The following is a 17,142-nucleotide window of genomic DNA, read 5'->3' as shown; positions in this document are numbered from 1 at the left end:
AACTGTATAGGTACATTGATCATGACTTGCAGATGACCCCTATTTATTTTAGGTCACTAGGTCAAAGGACAATGTTACAGTGACTCGAAACAGTAAAATGGTTTGCCGATGATAAATCTAGAATGCTTACGCCTAGGATCATGAAACTTCATAGGAACATTAATCATGACTGGCAGATGACCCCTATTTATTTTCAGGTCACTAGGTCAAAGGTCAATGTCACAGTGACTTGAAACAGTAAAATGGTTTCCGGATGATAACTCAAGAATGCTTACGCCTATGATCATGAAACTTCATAGGTACATTGATAATGACTGGCCAATGACCCCTATTTTTTCAATTTCTGGGTACCAAAACACTAAAAATAATTTTTTACTTATGACTTGTCAATTTTCACTGATATTGCTTTTACCTTGGCATCTTTTGGAATTAGAATTGGGGCATGTGTGCTTATTGAGCACGTCTATTTGTAGAACCCGAACCCGAAGTGGCAACACAGCAGATGGCAGCGCACTCTGATGACGACGCGGAAGATGAGTTTGGTCCAAAGCCTTTCGTTCCCACTGCACCTGGATTAACCCAGAAAGAGTAGGTGGCCTTGGATCTCTTTAATGTCCTGAACTTAAAAATTGATTGTAGATTGTGGTGCCATTTGACTTCATGTCTGTTGGGTATTGAAAACTTGACGTGAAAATCATTGACCTTTGATCTTTTGCTTGTCCTGCACTGGGAAAGTGACTTGAACAACATGATAACCTTTGACCTCTTGTGTGTCGGGTACTGAACAATTGACATGAAAATTGTTGGTTACCTTAAATCCTTTCACCTGTAGTTGATAATTGACTAATACTTGACTTGACAATATCTTAATGTGATCTGTGACTTCTTGCCATACTGGATTGGAAAAATGTGTACATACTGTCCGTCACCATCCACACATGGATCTGTTCCAGTTTCGGCCATGCGCTGTTGCCAGGTGAAGGTGCGGCCATGGCGGCCTACATTGCAGAAGGCAAACGTATCCCCCGCAGAGGAGAGATCGGTCTCACGCCTGATGAGATTACGCAATACGAGGACCAGGGATTCGTGATGAGCGGTAGCAGGTATTGGAGTACTTAGTTACCTCCCCTTAATACTAACCATATAGTTTAGCTCGCTGGCCAGGCTTCATGCATGTGCTTAAAGTGTTGTTCCAGATTAGCCTGTGCAGTCGGTTTTATTGAATTTTTAGTTTAAAGGAAATCTCTTCTAGCCCAAAGTCAAGTCCAGTCCAAAAGTGTGGTCCCTGGTTAGCCTATGTGAACTGGACAGGTGGATCATGGATGACACTTTGCGGACATGCATTAAGACTAATTGTCATAGAACAAGGCTGATGTAGTAGGTTTGTCTGACCTTTTATGTTTGTTCCTTATTCAATACATGGTGCACATTTATCTGTTATATCTCAGAAATTTGCAAACTTGTTACATCATGCTTTGATGACATGCTTTTTTAACATATCTGTTCTAGAATATTTTATTAACGCATACCATAATTACAGTTTTTTTAAACCTTAAATGTTGATTTTTTGTGTGTCTTAAAATTAAGATACCACACTTAGTGCAGTTATGGTTAATATGACAAAATAAATAACAGCATCACGATGAGGAACACAAATTAAAACCGAGCATTCCAAATAATCGGAAAAATGTATAATTTTGCATACCATAGAGAGTTTATCTGCCATTGGATATAATAGAATATTTATTGTCTCTAACTGTGCACTTTCATGAAAAAATTTAACAATATTTTTTACCAGATTATAAAAAATAAATTTCTTCCATTTTTGCTTTGTCTTAGGCAATTTGTCCAAGCATTTAAAGTAAATTGATTGGTTAATGCAACCATCTGCTATTACCTCTGAAATATCACAAGCATTTAAAGTAAAATTGATTGGTTTATGCAACCATCTGCTATTACCTCTGAAATATCACAAGCATTTAAAGTAAATTGATTGGTTTATGCAACCATCTGCTATTACCACTGAAATATCACAAGCATTTAAAGTAAATTGATTGGTTAATGCAACCATCTGCTATTACCTCTGAAATATCACAAGCATTTAAAGTAAATTGATTGGTTTATGCAACCATCTGCTATTACCTCTGAAATATCACAAGCATTTAAAGTAAATTGATTGGTTTATGCAACCATCTGCTATTACCACTGAAATATCACAAGCATTTAAAGTACATTGATTGGTTTATGCAACCATCTGCTTTTACCTCTGAAGTATCACAAGCATTTAAAGTACATTGATTGGTTTATGCAACCATCTGCTATTACCTCTGAAATATCACAAGCATTTAAAGTAAATTGATTGGTTTATGCAACCATCTGCTATTACCTCTGAAATATCACAAGCATTTAAAGTAAATTGATTGGTTTATGCAACCATCTGCTATTACCTCTGAAAGATCACAAGCATTAAAAGTAAATTGATTGGTTTATGCAACCATCTGCTATTACCTCTGAAATATCAGCCTCATTGTGGGAAAACAGGGTTTAATGCATGGGCATAAATACTCATCCCAGAACAGCCTTTGCAGTTTGCACATACTAAACAGGGACACCACTTTGCGCCTAACCTGGATATAAGCTAAGAACAGATATAAATAGATTTTACCATAAAAATACCATCAACGGGGAAAATGTCATCCCTGATTAGCCTGTGCAACAACACAGGCCATTGAGGGACAACACTTTACACACATGACCTACGCCCAGTTTTCCCAAAACGCCCCTCATATTAGCAATAAATTAGGCTTTAAATTACAATTTCTGACAAACATTAGAACCCTGTCAGACAAAAATGCTTGACAATAAATTTGAACTAGTTATAAGTTATAAGCATATGCGGCTGACAATATTGAATAAATGCCTGACCTATTAAGACAAAGTGTCTGCCAGTCCCTGTAGAAGGTTCGCTTTGTCAGTGAGGGATATTTGTTGCATTGTTAATTGTGCATTAAATGATGTACTTGAGCTTCGTGTTGGGAAAACTGGGCTTAATGAATGTTCGTAATGTGGCATTCCAGATAAGAAAAATGCACAAGCTAGTCAGGGGCGACACTTTCTGCTTTCATTGCATTTTTAGCTCATCTTTTTTTTGAAAAAAAATTATGAGCTATTGTCATCACCTTGGCGTCGGCGTCTGTGTCGGCGTCCGGTTAAGTTTTGCGTTTAGGTCCACTTTTCTCAGAAAGTATCAATGCTATTGCATTCAAACTTGGTACACTTACTAACTATCATGAGGGGACTGGGCAGGCAAAGTTAGATAACTCTGACTGGCATTTTGACAGAATTATGTGCCCTTTTTATACTTAGAAAATTGAATTTGGTTATGTTTTGTGTTTAGGTCCACTTTATTCCTACAGTATCAAAGCTATTGCTTTCATACTTGCAACACTTATTAACTATCGTAAGGGGACTGTGCAGGCAAAGTTATGTAACTCTGACTGGCATTTGGACGGAATTATGGGCCCTTTATACTTAGAAAATTGAAAGTTTGGTTAAGTTTTGTGTTTTGGTCCACTTTGCCCCTAAAGTATCATAGATATTGCTTTCATACTTAGAACACTCACAAACTATCATAAGGGTACAGTAAAAGGACAAGTTGCATAACTCTGGATGTCATTTTTACGGAATTATGGCCCTTTTTTGACTTAGTAACTTTGAATATATGGTTAAATTTTGTGTTTCGATCCACTTTACTTCTTAAGTATCAAGGCTATTGCTTTCAAACTTCAAATACTTTCATGCTATCATGAGGTTACTGTACCTGGCAAATTGAATTTTACCTTGACCTTTGAATGACCTTGACTCTCAAGGTCAAATTATTAAATTTTACTAAAATTGCCATAACTTCTTTATTTATGATTAGATTTGATTGATACTTTGACAAAACTACTCTTACCTGACATACCACAATAGACTCCACCTAAACCATCGCCCGTGCCCCCCCCCTCCCCCCCCCCCCCCGAATCCCCCCCTCCCTATTTTTTTTTTTTTTTTTAAGATCATCTCACAAATGGCCACCACACCCTCACACTATACCCCCACCCCACCCCACCCCCACCCCAAATTTTTTTTTAAACGGTTAAAAAACAAAACTATTTATTTTGATTATTTTATGTTTGAAATACCGTCCAACCATCCCACCCAAGAATACCCCCCCACCCCCCCCCCCACCCGAATCCCCGCCCCCTAATTTTTTTTTTTTTTTTTTTTTTTTTTTAAGATCATCTCACAAATTACTACCACACCCTCACACTATACCCCCCCCCCCAACCTCACCCCGCCCCCATTTTTTTTTTGAAACGGTTAAAAAACACAAATATTTATTTTTATTATTTTATGTTTGAAATACCGTCCAACCATCGCACCCAAGAATCCCCCCCCCACCCCCCCCCCCCACCCCCAACCCCCCCCCCTCCGTTTTTTTTTCCTTTTTTTCGCATTGTTGGAAGATAATGTAATAAATGTCCACACCCCCACACAATGCACCCCTCTTCACTCCACCCCTCCCTCCTTTGTGATTGAAAATGAGAGTCCCTTCACCTTTAAAAAGAAAATAGATGAGCGGTCTGCACCTGTAAGGCGGTGCTCTTGTTAATTAATGCTTTTTCCCATAAGAAGCGAAGTGAAAATGGCTTTTTGCAACCAGCATAAAACAAGAACAGCCTGCGAGTAACTTGCAGTCTGTTCAGGTTTTATGTTGTTTGCTGCTTATCAGTAACAGGGTTGAAAATGAAGCCTTTGAAACTTGAAAGGTATTTAATTAAATTTATTAAGGGACTGAAAATGGGTCAAAATACGTATCTAACGGTTAAAGGAAGTCTATTCATAGCGCAACTCCAATTTAGGCAAAATGTAGCAAAAGTTATATCAGGTATATTTTTTTTTTATTTTGTAAGTATGGAAATTTGGGATGGAGATAAATCAGGAAATGATATTTTAATATTTGTTTATCCTATTCAATGTATTTCATATTTATGTCCCCCTTCGAAGAAGAAGGGATATATTGCTTTGCACATGTCGGTCGGTCGGTCTGTCGGTCGGTCCGTCCACCAGGTGGTTTCCGGATGATAACTCAAGAACGCTTGGGGCTAGGATCATGAAACTTCATAGGTACATTGATAATGACTCGAAGATGACCCCTATTGATTTTGAGGTCACTAGGTCAAAGGTCAAGGTCACAATGAACCAAAATAGTAAAATGGTTTCCGGTTGATAACTCAAGAACGCGTATGCCTAGGATCATGAAACTTCGTAGGTAGATTGATAATAGCTGGCAGATGACCCCTATTCATTTTCAGGTCAGTAGGTCAAAGGTCAAGGTCACGGTGACCTGAAATAGTAAAATGGTTTCCGGATGATAACTCAAGAACGCTTATGCCTAGGATCATGAAACTTCATAGGTACATTGATCATGACTCGCAGATGACCACTATTGATTTTCAGGTCACTCGGTCAAAGGTCAAGGTCACAGTGACCCGAAATAGTAAAATGGTGTCCGGACGATAACTCAAGAATGCTTATGCCTAGGATCATGAAACTTGATAGGTAGATTGATCATGACTCGCAGTTGACCCCTATTGATTTTCAGGTCACTATATCAAAGGTCACGGTGACCTGAAATAGTAAAATGGTTTCCAGATGAAAACTCAAAACAATATGCCTAGGATCATGAAACTTGATAGGTACATTGATCATGACTGGCAGATGACCCCTATTGATTTTCAGGTCACAAGGTCAAAGGTCAAGGTCACAGTGACCCGAAATAGTAAAATGGTTTCCTGATGATAACTCAGGAAAGCTTATGGCTAGGATCATGAAACTTCATAGGTACATTGATCATGACTCGCAGATGACCCCTATTGATTTTCAGGTCACTAGGTCAAAGGTCAAGGTCACAGTGACAAAAAACATATTTACAAAATTGCTGTCACTACAACTTAGAGCCCATATGGGGGGCATGCATGTTTTACAAACAGCCCTTGTTTTATAATTGAAAACCTGGTTTTGTGACAATTTTGTCCACTTGATATTTGGCATGCATGTGAATCTCATTGAGCTACACATTTTGAGTGGTGAAAGGTCAAGGTCATCCTTCAAGGTTAAAGGTAAAAAAAATATGTATCATAGCGGTGCAGTAGGGGGCATTGTGTTTCTGACAAACACATCTCTTGTTCCAATTTAACATGACGTGAAAAGATCCCTTTAAGAAACCTCTTAAAATGAAAAGTGGAACATATGATCTAGTTTATGTATAAACAAGAGATTGCCAAGCAATATGGTCACCTACCGGTGAAACTCTACCATTGTCAGTAAAAAAATATTATTATCTTTTATATTTGTTGCCATAGCAACCAGAATTCTTGACATAGGAACAAAATGAAATGATGTGCATACTCTCCATATTGCCATCTATCCATCTTTTAAATTTCATGAAAAAATATGAAGAACTTTTAAAGTTATCGCAGGATCCAGAAAAGTGTGACGGACTGACAGACTTACACAAGGAGCGCAAACCATAAGTCCCCTCCGGTTTCACTGGTAGGGGACAATAAGCTAGAGAATGCAGATAAGTGTAATCAATAGACCATTTTGACAATCTTATTGCCGTTTTTAAAGGTCGCTGTGGCGTAATGGATATGGTGTCAGCCTAGTGATCGGAAGGTCACATGTTCTATCCCCACTGTGGGAGCGTTCTTTAGATCTCTCCCAAAGACACCAAGTACTGATTCAAGGCTCAGAAAATGGACTCTACAGCCTGTCAAATAAGCCAGAGGCTTGTGATGCATTTGAGCTAAAAAAAATAGGTTTAAACTAAGCTGTTAGCTGTAAGGATACCATGTTGATATAACATCCATGTAACTGCCAGGGAATTTAATGAAAGACAGGTTCAAACTGCAGGGCAGGGGGACACAAATGACAACCTAGCTACACAAGATACCAAATGATACAATCCACTATACCGATTAATGACATCAATGATGACAGCTTTATCAGATCATTTACTAAAACACTACAGTGATCTTCTTTCTTTTACCTAGCTACTAAAGTTCTTATGCATAATAACAATAATTTTCTAACATATATAAAATATTTGAGTCAGAATTTCAGATTCTAATATTCAGCAAGTTTTTGAATATTTGAATAATTTTTCCCATCACAATGGGAAATCATAAAATTGTAAATAAAAGTAAATAAAACAAACAAAATAAATACATAAAATAAGAAAAATAAACAAGCACTTTTCATCTGAATTATAAATAGCATACATTTGTAAAAATAATGATGATAACAAAACGATGAATGACATTTGTAAATATAAATCCATTTTGATTACAAAGCAATGAACGACATGCGTGAACATTTATCAGTATGATGTTTAATAAATATATGTATATTTTTAACAAAAGAACACAAATAACATTGATTTTCAGTTTCATAGTTGATTATATACACACACAATTTAAAACAATATATGATGAACAGTTATTTGGATACAATTGTCAAAAAATAAGTTAATACACGTTTGAAAGAAAGTTGAAAATCCTGATGATTAGATGAGAATATTGCAAGCGACATCAAACAAGTGGTTCCTTGTCAAAAACTTCTGTCTGCCTCTTAATTGATTTTGTACCTTACAGAAAAAAATAACATAGACCATGGCATGTTATAAATAAATGGAAAAATAATGTCACAGTGTTTAACCTTTTTCCCCCAAGAAGTTGAAAGTTCTGGTTATTAGATTGGGGTTTGGTGGGGGTAGTGCATTTTATGTTTCAACTGATTGCATATAGTACATAAAATCATCTTAATGAATATTATACAAATTCATGGGTAGTTTATTTTCTGTTTTAACTGATTGTGTACAGTTTGACCTTATCCGACCTTCCTGCTATAAGGAGCATCTCGTCTTTCTCCCGGTACGCCATTGTTTGTGGCGAGAACCCAATGTCTGCCTTGGAAAGCATGTACTGCACTTTCTCTCCCTGCTCGTTGAGTTGGTGAATCCGGTCCAGACCAGCCACGTAGATGTAGCCCTTTCTGTCTACAAACACGTCTTGGGGACTCTTGAGGTCTTTGTACGCGAATATCACATAGCCTTCGGGTGTTATATGAAACACTGTGTTGTTACCCTTGTCCGATACGACCAGGTTTAGTTCGTCTGTTATTGCTATGTGTTCTGGATTGAGGAACAACATTTCACCGTGGATTCTCTTCTGAAGGTCACCGGCAGAGTTCATTAGGTGTATCTGCCATTGGTTTCCCACTGTATTCACAGCAACGGCAAGTCCGCCAAATTTATTGCTGCTAATTGCTGTGCATCTGTTGACAGTCTGAATGGTGTCTACCCGTTGAATGTCATTAACGGTGACACCAACTTTTCGGATTCTACTCGATGCTGGAAAGGTCACATAAACGTTTGGCGCATTGGGTATGCTGCATGCGCCTTCCGGGTTTGATGGAACCTGAGCGCTCATCTTGAATTGTCCACTTTTCTTATCGAATAGTTTTAGTTTCTTATTAGCCTTGTCCACGATAAATATGTCCCCATTGGGCAGGAACGCAGCACCAGTGATGTTACATTCATTTTCATCATCTAGGATTTTCACACCAAACTCTCTGAAAGAGTTAGCGTGACGCGCCTTCTTTGTTATGACCTTTGGGAGCCATTCCTTGTTGACAAATTTTTGTTCAGCTGGCCCTTCATCAGCCACTGTCCATCGGATGGTTTCTGGCTTCTTTGAACAACAGCCCCCCATGCTGCCAGTTTGTTGCTCAGTGACTCATTTTCAAACCGTTGGGCATGGCTACAATTATCAATGAGTTAATGTTATGCAGTTTTGATCCATGATCCAGTGTAAATTTCCTAATATAAGTATGATTCAATGAAACAGTTTATAGAAACAAGCTTTAATATGCCGTTGTAATTATTACAGACAAACTCATTAACAATTGATTATTGCTACTTGTTAAACTTTTGAATCACTGCCACTTTTAACAATCATGCTGTTCATTTTAGAGAGGGTTTGAAATGATTGGGTCTCATTTAAGACTGCATCTTGGTATTTGCAATGGGAAAACTGTATTACTTTGTTAAACTAATAATTTACATAAAAAATGCTCTAATTAAGCAAGTTCAATTTACCTAAATAAAGAACAAAAACAATGGCAACCATAAGTATGATTTGAAATATCTCAGACTTTGTAATAACATATTTTTTAATTTCAACATTCAGATCTAATACAAATTTTGTGTCATTGCATCAATGTTATTGAAAGTAGTACTAAAAGAAAACCATCACTTAACTCTTCCCAACTTAGAAGCAAAGTAAATATGGCTATGTACAAACTGCATAAAACCAGAACAGCCTGCGAGTAACTCGCAGTCTGTTCAGGTTTGATGCTGTTTGCTGCTCACTAGTATCTAAGGTTTGGAGATGAAGCCTTAAAAACTTGAGTCTAGTAAGAAGGTCTTAAATTAAATAAAACTTTCTAAGGGAATACAAATGCTTGAAAATACTCATCTTAAAGGGACTGTCAACCACGACGACGAAGAAAAGAAAAGTTGTAAAATACCGAATTTTTTTATAATTATTAGTTTATATTGATTAAAATATCACGACTGGTATATTACATTACTTGAAAAAAATAAGTTTTCATATTTTCAGTATATTTGGTAATAAATGTTACTGGGTATGACTACCAGGTAACTACCAGTTAACTATAAATAACGCCAGTAGATTGATCATCATCGTCACGTGGTAAACCCAGGAATGCAAATTGTGCATGCATAGTGAATTGTATATATTTTATATATAACATGATCAATCTACTTGCGTTATTTATAGTGTGTTTATACTTATGTCACCTCAGATCGCAAAATTTTATTACCGAATATACTGAAAATATTAACTTTTTTCAAGTAATGTATTATACCAGTCATGATATTTTAATCAATATAAACTAATCATTGTAAATAAATACGGTACTAGAACTTTTCTTTGTAAGTCATTCGTGGTTGACAGTCCCTTTAAGTAGGAAAGGGTTAACATGCTTTTTGGTATGTGGTTTATAACACATACAAATTGCAATAAAGTAAACAAATAAACTGAAATAAAACAACATTAGTATGATCACCTTTTAAACAAATACATTTTAACTGAAATGGTTTAATTGTGTATATCAACAGAATAAACTGAAACATCGTTCAGTTAGACTGAAAAAAAAAATGAATTAATTTCTTTCCAACTTACCTTTTTTTCACAGCTATGCATGCAAGAATTACATCCCCCTAAAACTCTGTGCAAAATGCTCAAGTAAAAATGCCAAAATAAAAAAGAGGCTTTATTAATGTTATGTATTGTGAAAAGTTGAACAACACTCATTTCTTTTAAATAATAGCTTCGTATTAAGTTAATTATCAAATTCACCTAGCAAGTTAAATTGTAATTGTAAACTGTGCTATCTTGATCGGGTTTTCAAACACTTTCAGACCTATTGAATTGACAAAAGTTTGATTGTGTTGTTATGGTACATGTATACCAATCAAGGAAATATTATATTTCACTTTCTTTTTGTTTGAAGCTAACAAAGCATAGCCGGCTTTGAGAAATAGATTAGTTCAACTTGACATTTTATTTAGTATCTCAAGAGACCTAATCAACAAGTTGGACCATCTTTAAATACATTTTGTCTGATTTCAAAAAGAAATTACGTAGTAATAAAACTCTGAAAATAGATATTACAAGATAATGTGTTATATAGGTGTGAGGACAGATTCTGTTTTAGTGGAAAAGTGATAGAAGTATTCCAAATAAATTTAAGAAACAAACATATTTTGTATTTAAATGGTTTCATAATAGTCTTTATAGGGCCTTCAACACAATTATAACGCTGTAACTGGCAGTCTTTTTTATGCCCCCTTTCGAAGAAAAGAGGGCATATAGTGATCGGACTGTCCGTCTGTCTGTCCGTCCGTCTTTCCGTCGCACTTTGCGTTTAGGTTTCGAAAAATGCTCATAACTTCTATGTCCCTTGAAATATAACCTTCATATTTGGTATGCATGTGTATATGGACAAGGCCTTTCCATACGCCCACAATTTTTTCCCCTGTGACCTTGACCTTGAACTTAGGGTCCGCGTTTAGGTTTTGAAATCTGCGTTTAGGTTTCGAAAAATGCTCATTACTTCTATGTCCCTTGAGATATAACCTTCATATTTGGTTTGCATGTGTATATGGACAAGACCTTGCCATACGCACAAAATTGTTTACCCCTGTGACCTTTACCTTGAAGTTAGGGCCCGCGTTTAGGTTTCGAAATCTGCGTTTAGGTTTCGAAAAATGCTCATAACTTCTATGTCCCTTGAGATATAACCTTCATATTTGGTATGCATGTTTATATGGACAATGCCTTTCTATACGCACACAAATTTTGACCCCTGTGACCTTGACCTTGAACTTAGGGTCCGCGTTTAGGTTTCGAAATCTGCGTTGAGGTTTCGAAAAATGCTATGTATCAAAGCGATTATAGGGGGCATATGTCATCCTGTGGTGACAGCTCTTGTTCAAATTTAATGTTAAAATAATGGATTTACACATTTTCAGAAACAATTATCTGAGTGGTGTACTGCCATGGTTTGCTGTTACAATTTATGTGTACTATATTCCCAGTGTGAGTTTAAACTCCACTCATAAACACATCAGAAGTTACAGTAATTCAGAATACAAAAGTAACATGGCTCTGCAAAATTTATCTCTATGAGTTTAAAGATGACTAAATGACACTAGTATATTGCAGCTTGTATAAATCAAGCTATTTAATGTGCCTTATTTTGCTCAAGGTTATAGTACCAATAAGATTTATTGTACAATTGAAAAAAAAAACACCACCACAAAAAAAAGATCTTCCTTTGCTACACAGTCAGGTTTCAAGAATAGCAAAAGCAGCCACGGAATTGTTCAGTCCACTGAGCACCAGTAATCCATCAACAGGGTCATAAGAAATATTGACCGCAATGAACCCAATTGTCTCCCTTGTCATCAGAGGCCAGATTCGCTCCCCTGATTTTGAAATCTGATGCACAAGGCCTGCGCCTGAAATGAACAGCGAATCTTTTGCATCGCTGCAGACTCCCAATGGCTCGCGAAGCTGTTTGTAATTGAAGAGTTCTTCCCCATGCATATTGAAACATAAAACAGAGTTATGACCCCTATCTGAGATAACAAAGTTTAATTCTTGGCTGATGAACAGGCATTCCGGTTGCGACAGGGTGTAGCCCTCTTTCTTCAGATCAATTTCCTGCAGAAGCTTGCCTTTCAAATCTAGCAAATGAATTTGCCAGGCGTCTTCTTTGAATTGCATTACAGCGATTCCAGCATTACTCCTTCCAATAGCGCCAATTGGCCATGGTGTGGTCATGGTGTTCTTGTGAGTGAAATTGTTGTTTTCAACTTGGTACACTTTGATCCCATTGCAGATAGCATTTTTGAACACCACATGCACTAGGTAGTCATTTCGCCAGCTGGCTATCTTCAGCAGGCTCATATCGGGGGAGATGGATGTGACAAACTCTAGCTCTTGGTTAAACAATTTGAGTCTTTGGTTCTTGCGGTCTGCAAGCACAAGCTGACCGTTTGGCAGAAACGCTGCCCCACTTATTGCACAGTCAGAAACATCCTCCTGGATTTTGACTGGAAACATTCCTAATTTCTTGAAGTTCTTTGCCCTCGGGAGCGCAGATTTTTCGTGTGCTATTTTCAGCTGTTTTTGAAGAATCTTGTTTTCTGCCTCAGTTTGTGCAGTCAGCTGTGTCTCTATCAAGTCTGTCTCATCCTTAAGGTACGTTGGTGTTACTAGGGCCTCTCTGGAAATGATGATATTGTCATTATTGAACCATTTACCACTCAGATACCTATTTTGACACGATTTTAGTTGCTAGAAAATCAAATTAAATGTTATGTCCCCCACCACTATAGTAGGGGACATATTGTTTTTGCCCTGTCTGTTTGTTTGTGTGTTTGTTTGTTTGTTTGCACCAACTTTAACATTTGCAATAACTTTTGCAATATTGAAGATAGCAAATTGAAATTTGGCATGCATGTGTATCTCATGGAGCTGCACATTTTGAGTGGTGAAAGGTCAAGGTCATCCTTCAAGGTCAAAGGTCAAATATATAGCTTTAAAGCGGCGCAAAAGGGGACATAGTGTTTCTGACAAACACATATCTTGTTTTACTAAATTCTTGTTTTAAAGGCTTCATTTCAAACCTTTAGGTACCTTAAACATTAACAGCTTGTGAGTTACTATTAGGTTTTCTGGTTTATCCTGGTTGCCTTTAGCTATTTTCACTTTGCTTTTTCTCTTCGCTTTTAATCCTTTCCCGCTCAGAAGCAAAGTGAAAATGGCTATGTTCAAACAGCATAAAACCAGAAAAGCCTGCAAGTAACACGCACTCTGTTCAGGTTTTATGTTGTTTGGTGCTCATCAGTATTTAAGGGTTGGAAATGAAGCCTTAAATACATGAATCTAGAAAGAGAAGTCTTTGATAAAATTTAACTTAATAAGGAACTTCAAATGCATCAACATGCGTATCTAAGTGGTAAAGGGTTAAATGACAGTTCCATCATTCTTAGATATTGCGCAACCAAAAAGATGTTCTAGGTTTTTTCATGTTCAGGGAACTCTTTTTTTATGCCCCCCTTCGAAGAAGAGGGGGTATATTGTTTTGCACATGTCAGTCCGTCAGTCGGTCGGTCCGTCCACCAGATGGTTTCCGGATGATAACTCAAGAACGCTTAGGCCTAGGATCATGAAACTTCATAGGTATATTGATCATAACTGGCAGATGACCCCTATTGATTTTCAGGCCACTACGTCAAAGGTCAAGGTCTTTGTGACTTGAAATAGTATAATGATTTCTGGATGATAATTCAAGAATGCTTAGGCCTAGGATCATGAAACTTGATAAGTACATTGATCATGACTGGCAAATGACCCCTATTGATTTTCAGGTCACTAGGTCAAAGGTCAAGGTCACAGTGACTCAAAACAGTAAAATGGTTTCCGAATGATAACTGAAGAATGCTTACGCCTTAGTAAGGATCATGAAACTTCATAGGCACATTGATCATGACTGGCAGATGACCCCTATTGATTTTTAGGTCACTAGGTCAAAGGTCAATGTCACAGTGACTCGAAACAGTAAAATGGTTTCCGGATGATAACTCAAGAATGCTTACGCCTAGGATCATGAAACTTCATAGAAACATTGATCTTGACTGGAAGATGACCCCTATTGATTTTCAGGTCACTAGGTCAAAGGTCAAGGTCACAGTGACTTGAAACAGTAAAATGGTTTCCGGATGATAACTCAAGAATGCTTACGCCTAGGATCATGAAACTTCATAGGTACATTGATCATGACTGGCAGATGACCCCTATCAATTTTCAGGTCACTAGGTCAAAGGTCAAGGTCACAGTGACTCGAAACAGTAAAATGGTTTCCTGATGATAACTCAATAATTATTAGGCCTATAATCATGAAACTTCATAGGCACATTGATCATGACTGGCAGATGACCCCTATTGATTTTCAGGTCACTAGGTCAAAGGTCAAGGTCACAGTGACAAAAAACGTATTCACACATAGGCTGCCACTATAACTGACAGCCCATACATGTACATGTATTTACAGTGTAGATAAAATAGCACCCACTTAAGTATTTATCTAGAATTTGTAAATAATTCATATATAATTCATTATAAAATTAAATATATTTTTTTTTAAATGCACCAACAATTTAGAAATCCAAACCTGTTATAATCTTTGCTCACATACGACAAGCTCGAGTATGGTGATATAGTGCCTTCAAACAGTTCACTACTGTCAATAGTTGTGGGTGTGTCTGGTCTGTTACGATGATCAATGATTTCCACGGACGGAATCCGTCCGTGACCTAACTCTTCTCCTTCAAACAATGGTGGTGTTTGATTTGAGGGCTTGAATTGTACAGATTCACTTGATGTGGTAGGTATTGCAGAATCAGGACTTCTGGGTTCTGGTCGTGTTGTAGCCTGACCAATTTTCTGAATAAGAATACACTCTTATGACATTTCATTACCCTTTTCCACATAGATACATTTTCGACGCATGTGTAGTCCCATAGAAAGATAAATTTAATAAAATACCTTTCTTACTAAATTGAAGTTTCAAACACTTTATTTTCAACTCTTAATTACTGATGAGCAGCAAACTGCATTAAACCTGAATAGACTGCGAGTTACTCGCAGGCTGTTCTGGTTTTAAGCTGGTTTCAAAAGCTATTTACACTTAGCTTCTTATTGGTGAAAGGGTTAAAAGTTTTGCTTTCACAGAGGTTGATTCAGTAAGTACAGAGAAACATGGCACATACAAAGTTTGATAATTTTTATTCTAGGATTTTAAATGTATAAAAATGATGCAATACTAAAACAAAATCATAAATTAAAAGTTTCAGAAAACATTCAGGTTTAGAAATGTGGATTAAACTGCCTAGAATTGTAACTTTTTGTCAAAATTTCCATTTTCAGTACTGCATTTTAAAATAGCTGACACTCGTAATTTGCTCTGTATAGCTTTTGCAGTTCATACCTGTTCTTCACCATTTCTGCCTCTATCTCCCAAATGGATATAATAACTCAGAGAGGAATATAGTTTATCAGTCAGATTGTTTTCTGACACTCGTATTCCCCTAGCAGATGATGGTACATTCTCGTCATTCTTCACACTTCTCCTTTCTTGGTTCAGCTCAGATTGAGAGTGAAGCTGTTCCGAGTTTAAGTTGACTGGTTCTCCATTCTCATCCAAATAAATCTTTTTCCCATTAACGTCCATCACGTAAGGTTGATCGTTCTCATCCAGATAGAACAGAAATCCGTTTTCATTTTTGAAGTACTTTGTACCGTTAGCGTCTAGATAGTAAAACCAGTCTTGATCCTTGTCGTAGTAAAACACGTCCCCATATTTATCTCGCTTCAATAATTGTCGTGTGGGTTTACGTTTCTTCTTGGTGCCTGGGGTCAGTGGCATGCTTGATTGCCTAGCAACCTGGGCTGCATTGTTTGAAGTACCTGATCCCATTGTGTTGTTGCGCTATGTTTCGAGACTTGGAAACAATCCTTAAAATATAAGAATCTATGATTTTTGGTGGGTTGGGAAGTTAGCTGCAATAACTTATTTGAAAACATGCCCATTGGAGCATTGTACCGTATTTGATATTCTGTTACATTGTTTCACTGTGTTGTATCATCAGTCTTTTAAATTTCCCTTGTTATTGTATTTGTATTGCATTTTATATAATGGATGTAAGTTATGTAGTTCTTCAGACAAATACGGTAATAGTTGCTCATGCCTTATATTTGTCTCCAGTTTGGTTTGCACAATTTCATTTCAACGTTCTTAATCCCTGTCTTGAGATACCCGGTCACTATAATCAATTTTTGAATTAATTTAAGTCCACAATATCAATATTAATTCACAAATCTTATTTATTCACCAGTTTAATTTACTATGATAATTGTTTAATGACATTAATACTTCAAAAATGAAAGTGAAAATCTTATGGTATATCAGGTTTCCCAAAACATAATTAGCTTTTGTTTGATTTATTGATAAGCTCTGCATGCTACAGATTTGAAGACCACAGAAACTTAGTTATACAGTTTTGATTTCTTATGCTTTACAACATTTTTTTACAAAGTGAAGTAATGTGTATTATATTATAAAAACAGTTAAGCACGTTATTGTAAGTTCAAAAAATGTTACTAAAACACAAAAAGGTTCCACAGACCTTCTTACTGAACCATGTGTTAACAACTGACTTTCAGTTCAGAATTTTACCACAATGTGTGTAAACACAATTGTAATTCACACAAGTTCAGGCATACATTATAAAGGGCTTTTAGCTGAATGACTCACCAATTCTATGGTGGCACTGTGAAGTCTTAATAAAAAGCCAAAAAGTATGTTGTTTAGAAATCAATTTACCTCAGAAAGTGTGACACTATGATTTGTTTTTTAATATGTGGATGAATTTGATATTTTTGA

At 36.7% G+C, this 17,142-nt stretch overlaps 2 protein-coding genes across 4 annotated transcripts in view; one reads left to right on the top strand and one right to left on the bottom strand.

Moving 5' to 3' along the window:
* The window catches only part of LOC127872729 (NF-kappa-B-activating protein-like), a 31,653-nt gene that overhangs the window by 11,281 nt on the left and 3,230 nt on the right, over nucleotides 1-17,142 (top strand). For all 3 annotated transcript variants that reach the window (XM_052416094.1, XM_052416093.1, XM_052416095.1), the window contains exons 7-8: nucleotides 474-588; nucleotides 954-1,103. In XM_052416094.1, the coding sequence (XP_052272054.1) occupies nucleotides 474-588; nucleotides 954-1,103 (265 nt within the window). The remainder of the gene's footprint in view (nucleotides 1-473; nucleotides 589-953; nucleotides 1,104-17,142) is intronic.
* On the bottom strand, nucleotides 11,940-16,618 carry LOC127872728 (uncharacterized). Its single transcript, XM_052416092.1, has 3 exons — nucleotides 15,688-16,618; nucleotides 14,872-15,143; nucleotides 11,940-12,921 (listed from the first exon to the last, which is right to left on the bottom strand). The coding sequence occupies exons 1-3, from the start codon at nucleotides 16,174-16,176 to the stop codon at nucleotides 11,979-11,981; spliced, it is 1,704 nt and encodes a 567-aa protein (XP_052272052.1). The 5' UTR covers nucleotides 16,177-16,618; the 3' UTR covers nucleotides 11,940-11,978.

Source organism: Dreissena polymorpha, chromosome 3, assembly GCF_020536995.1.
Source record: "Dreissena polymorpha isolate Duluth1 chromosome 3, UMN_Dpol_1.0, whole genome shotgun sequence".
In the NCBI taxonomy this organism is placed as follows: Eukaryota; Metazoa; Mollusca; class Bivalvia; order Myida; family Dreissenidae; genus Dreissena; species Dreissena polymorpha.
The sequence above is the reverse complement of the archived record's forward strand: the minus strand, read 5'-3'. Positions and strand labels throughout refer to the sequence as shown.

What these genes read in the sequence shown, in the direction of transcription:
- LOC127872728 (XM_052416092.1), bottom strand. Translation starts at nt 16,176, where the DNA reads ATGGGATCAGGTACTTCAAACAATGCAGCCCAGGTTGCTAGGCAATCA. An exon ending in GCAGAAATGGTGAAGAACAG is followed by an intron (nt 15,144 to 15,687) that starts GTATGAACTGCA and finishes ATTCTTATTCAG; the next exon opens with AAAATTGGTCAGGCTACAAC. An exon ending in GTGAGCAAAGATTATAACAG is followed by an intron (nt 12,922 to 14,871) that starts GTTTGGATTTCT and finishes CATCATTTCCAG; the next exon opens with AGAGGCCCTAGTAACACCAA.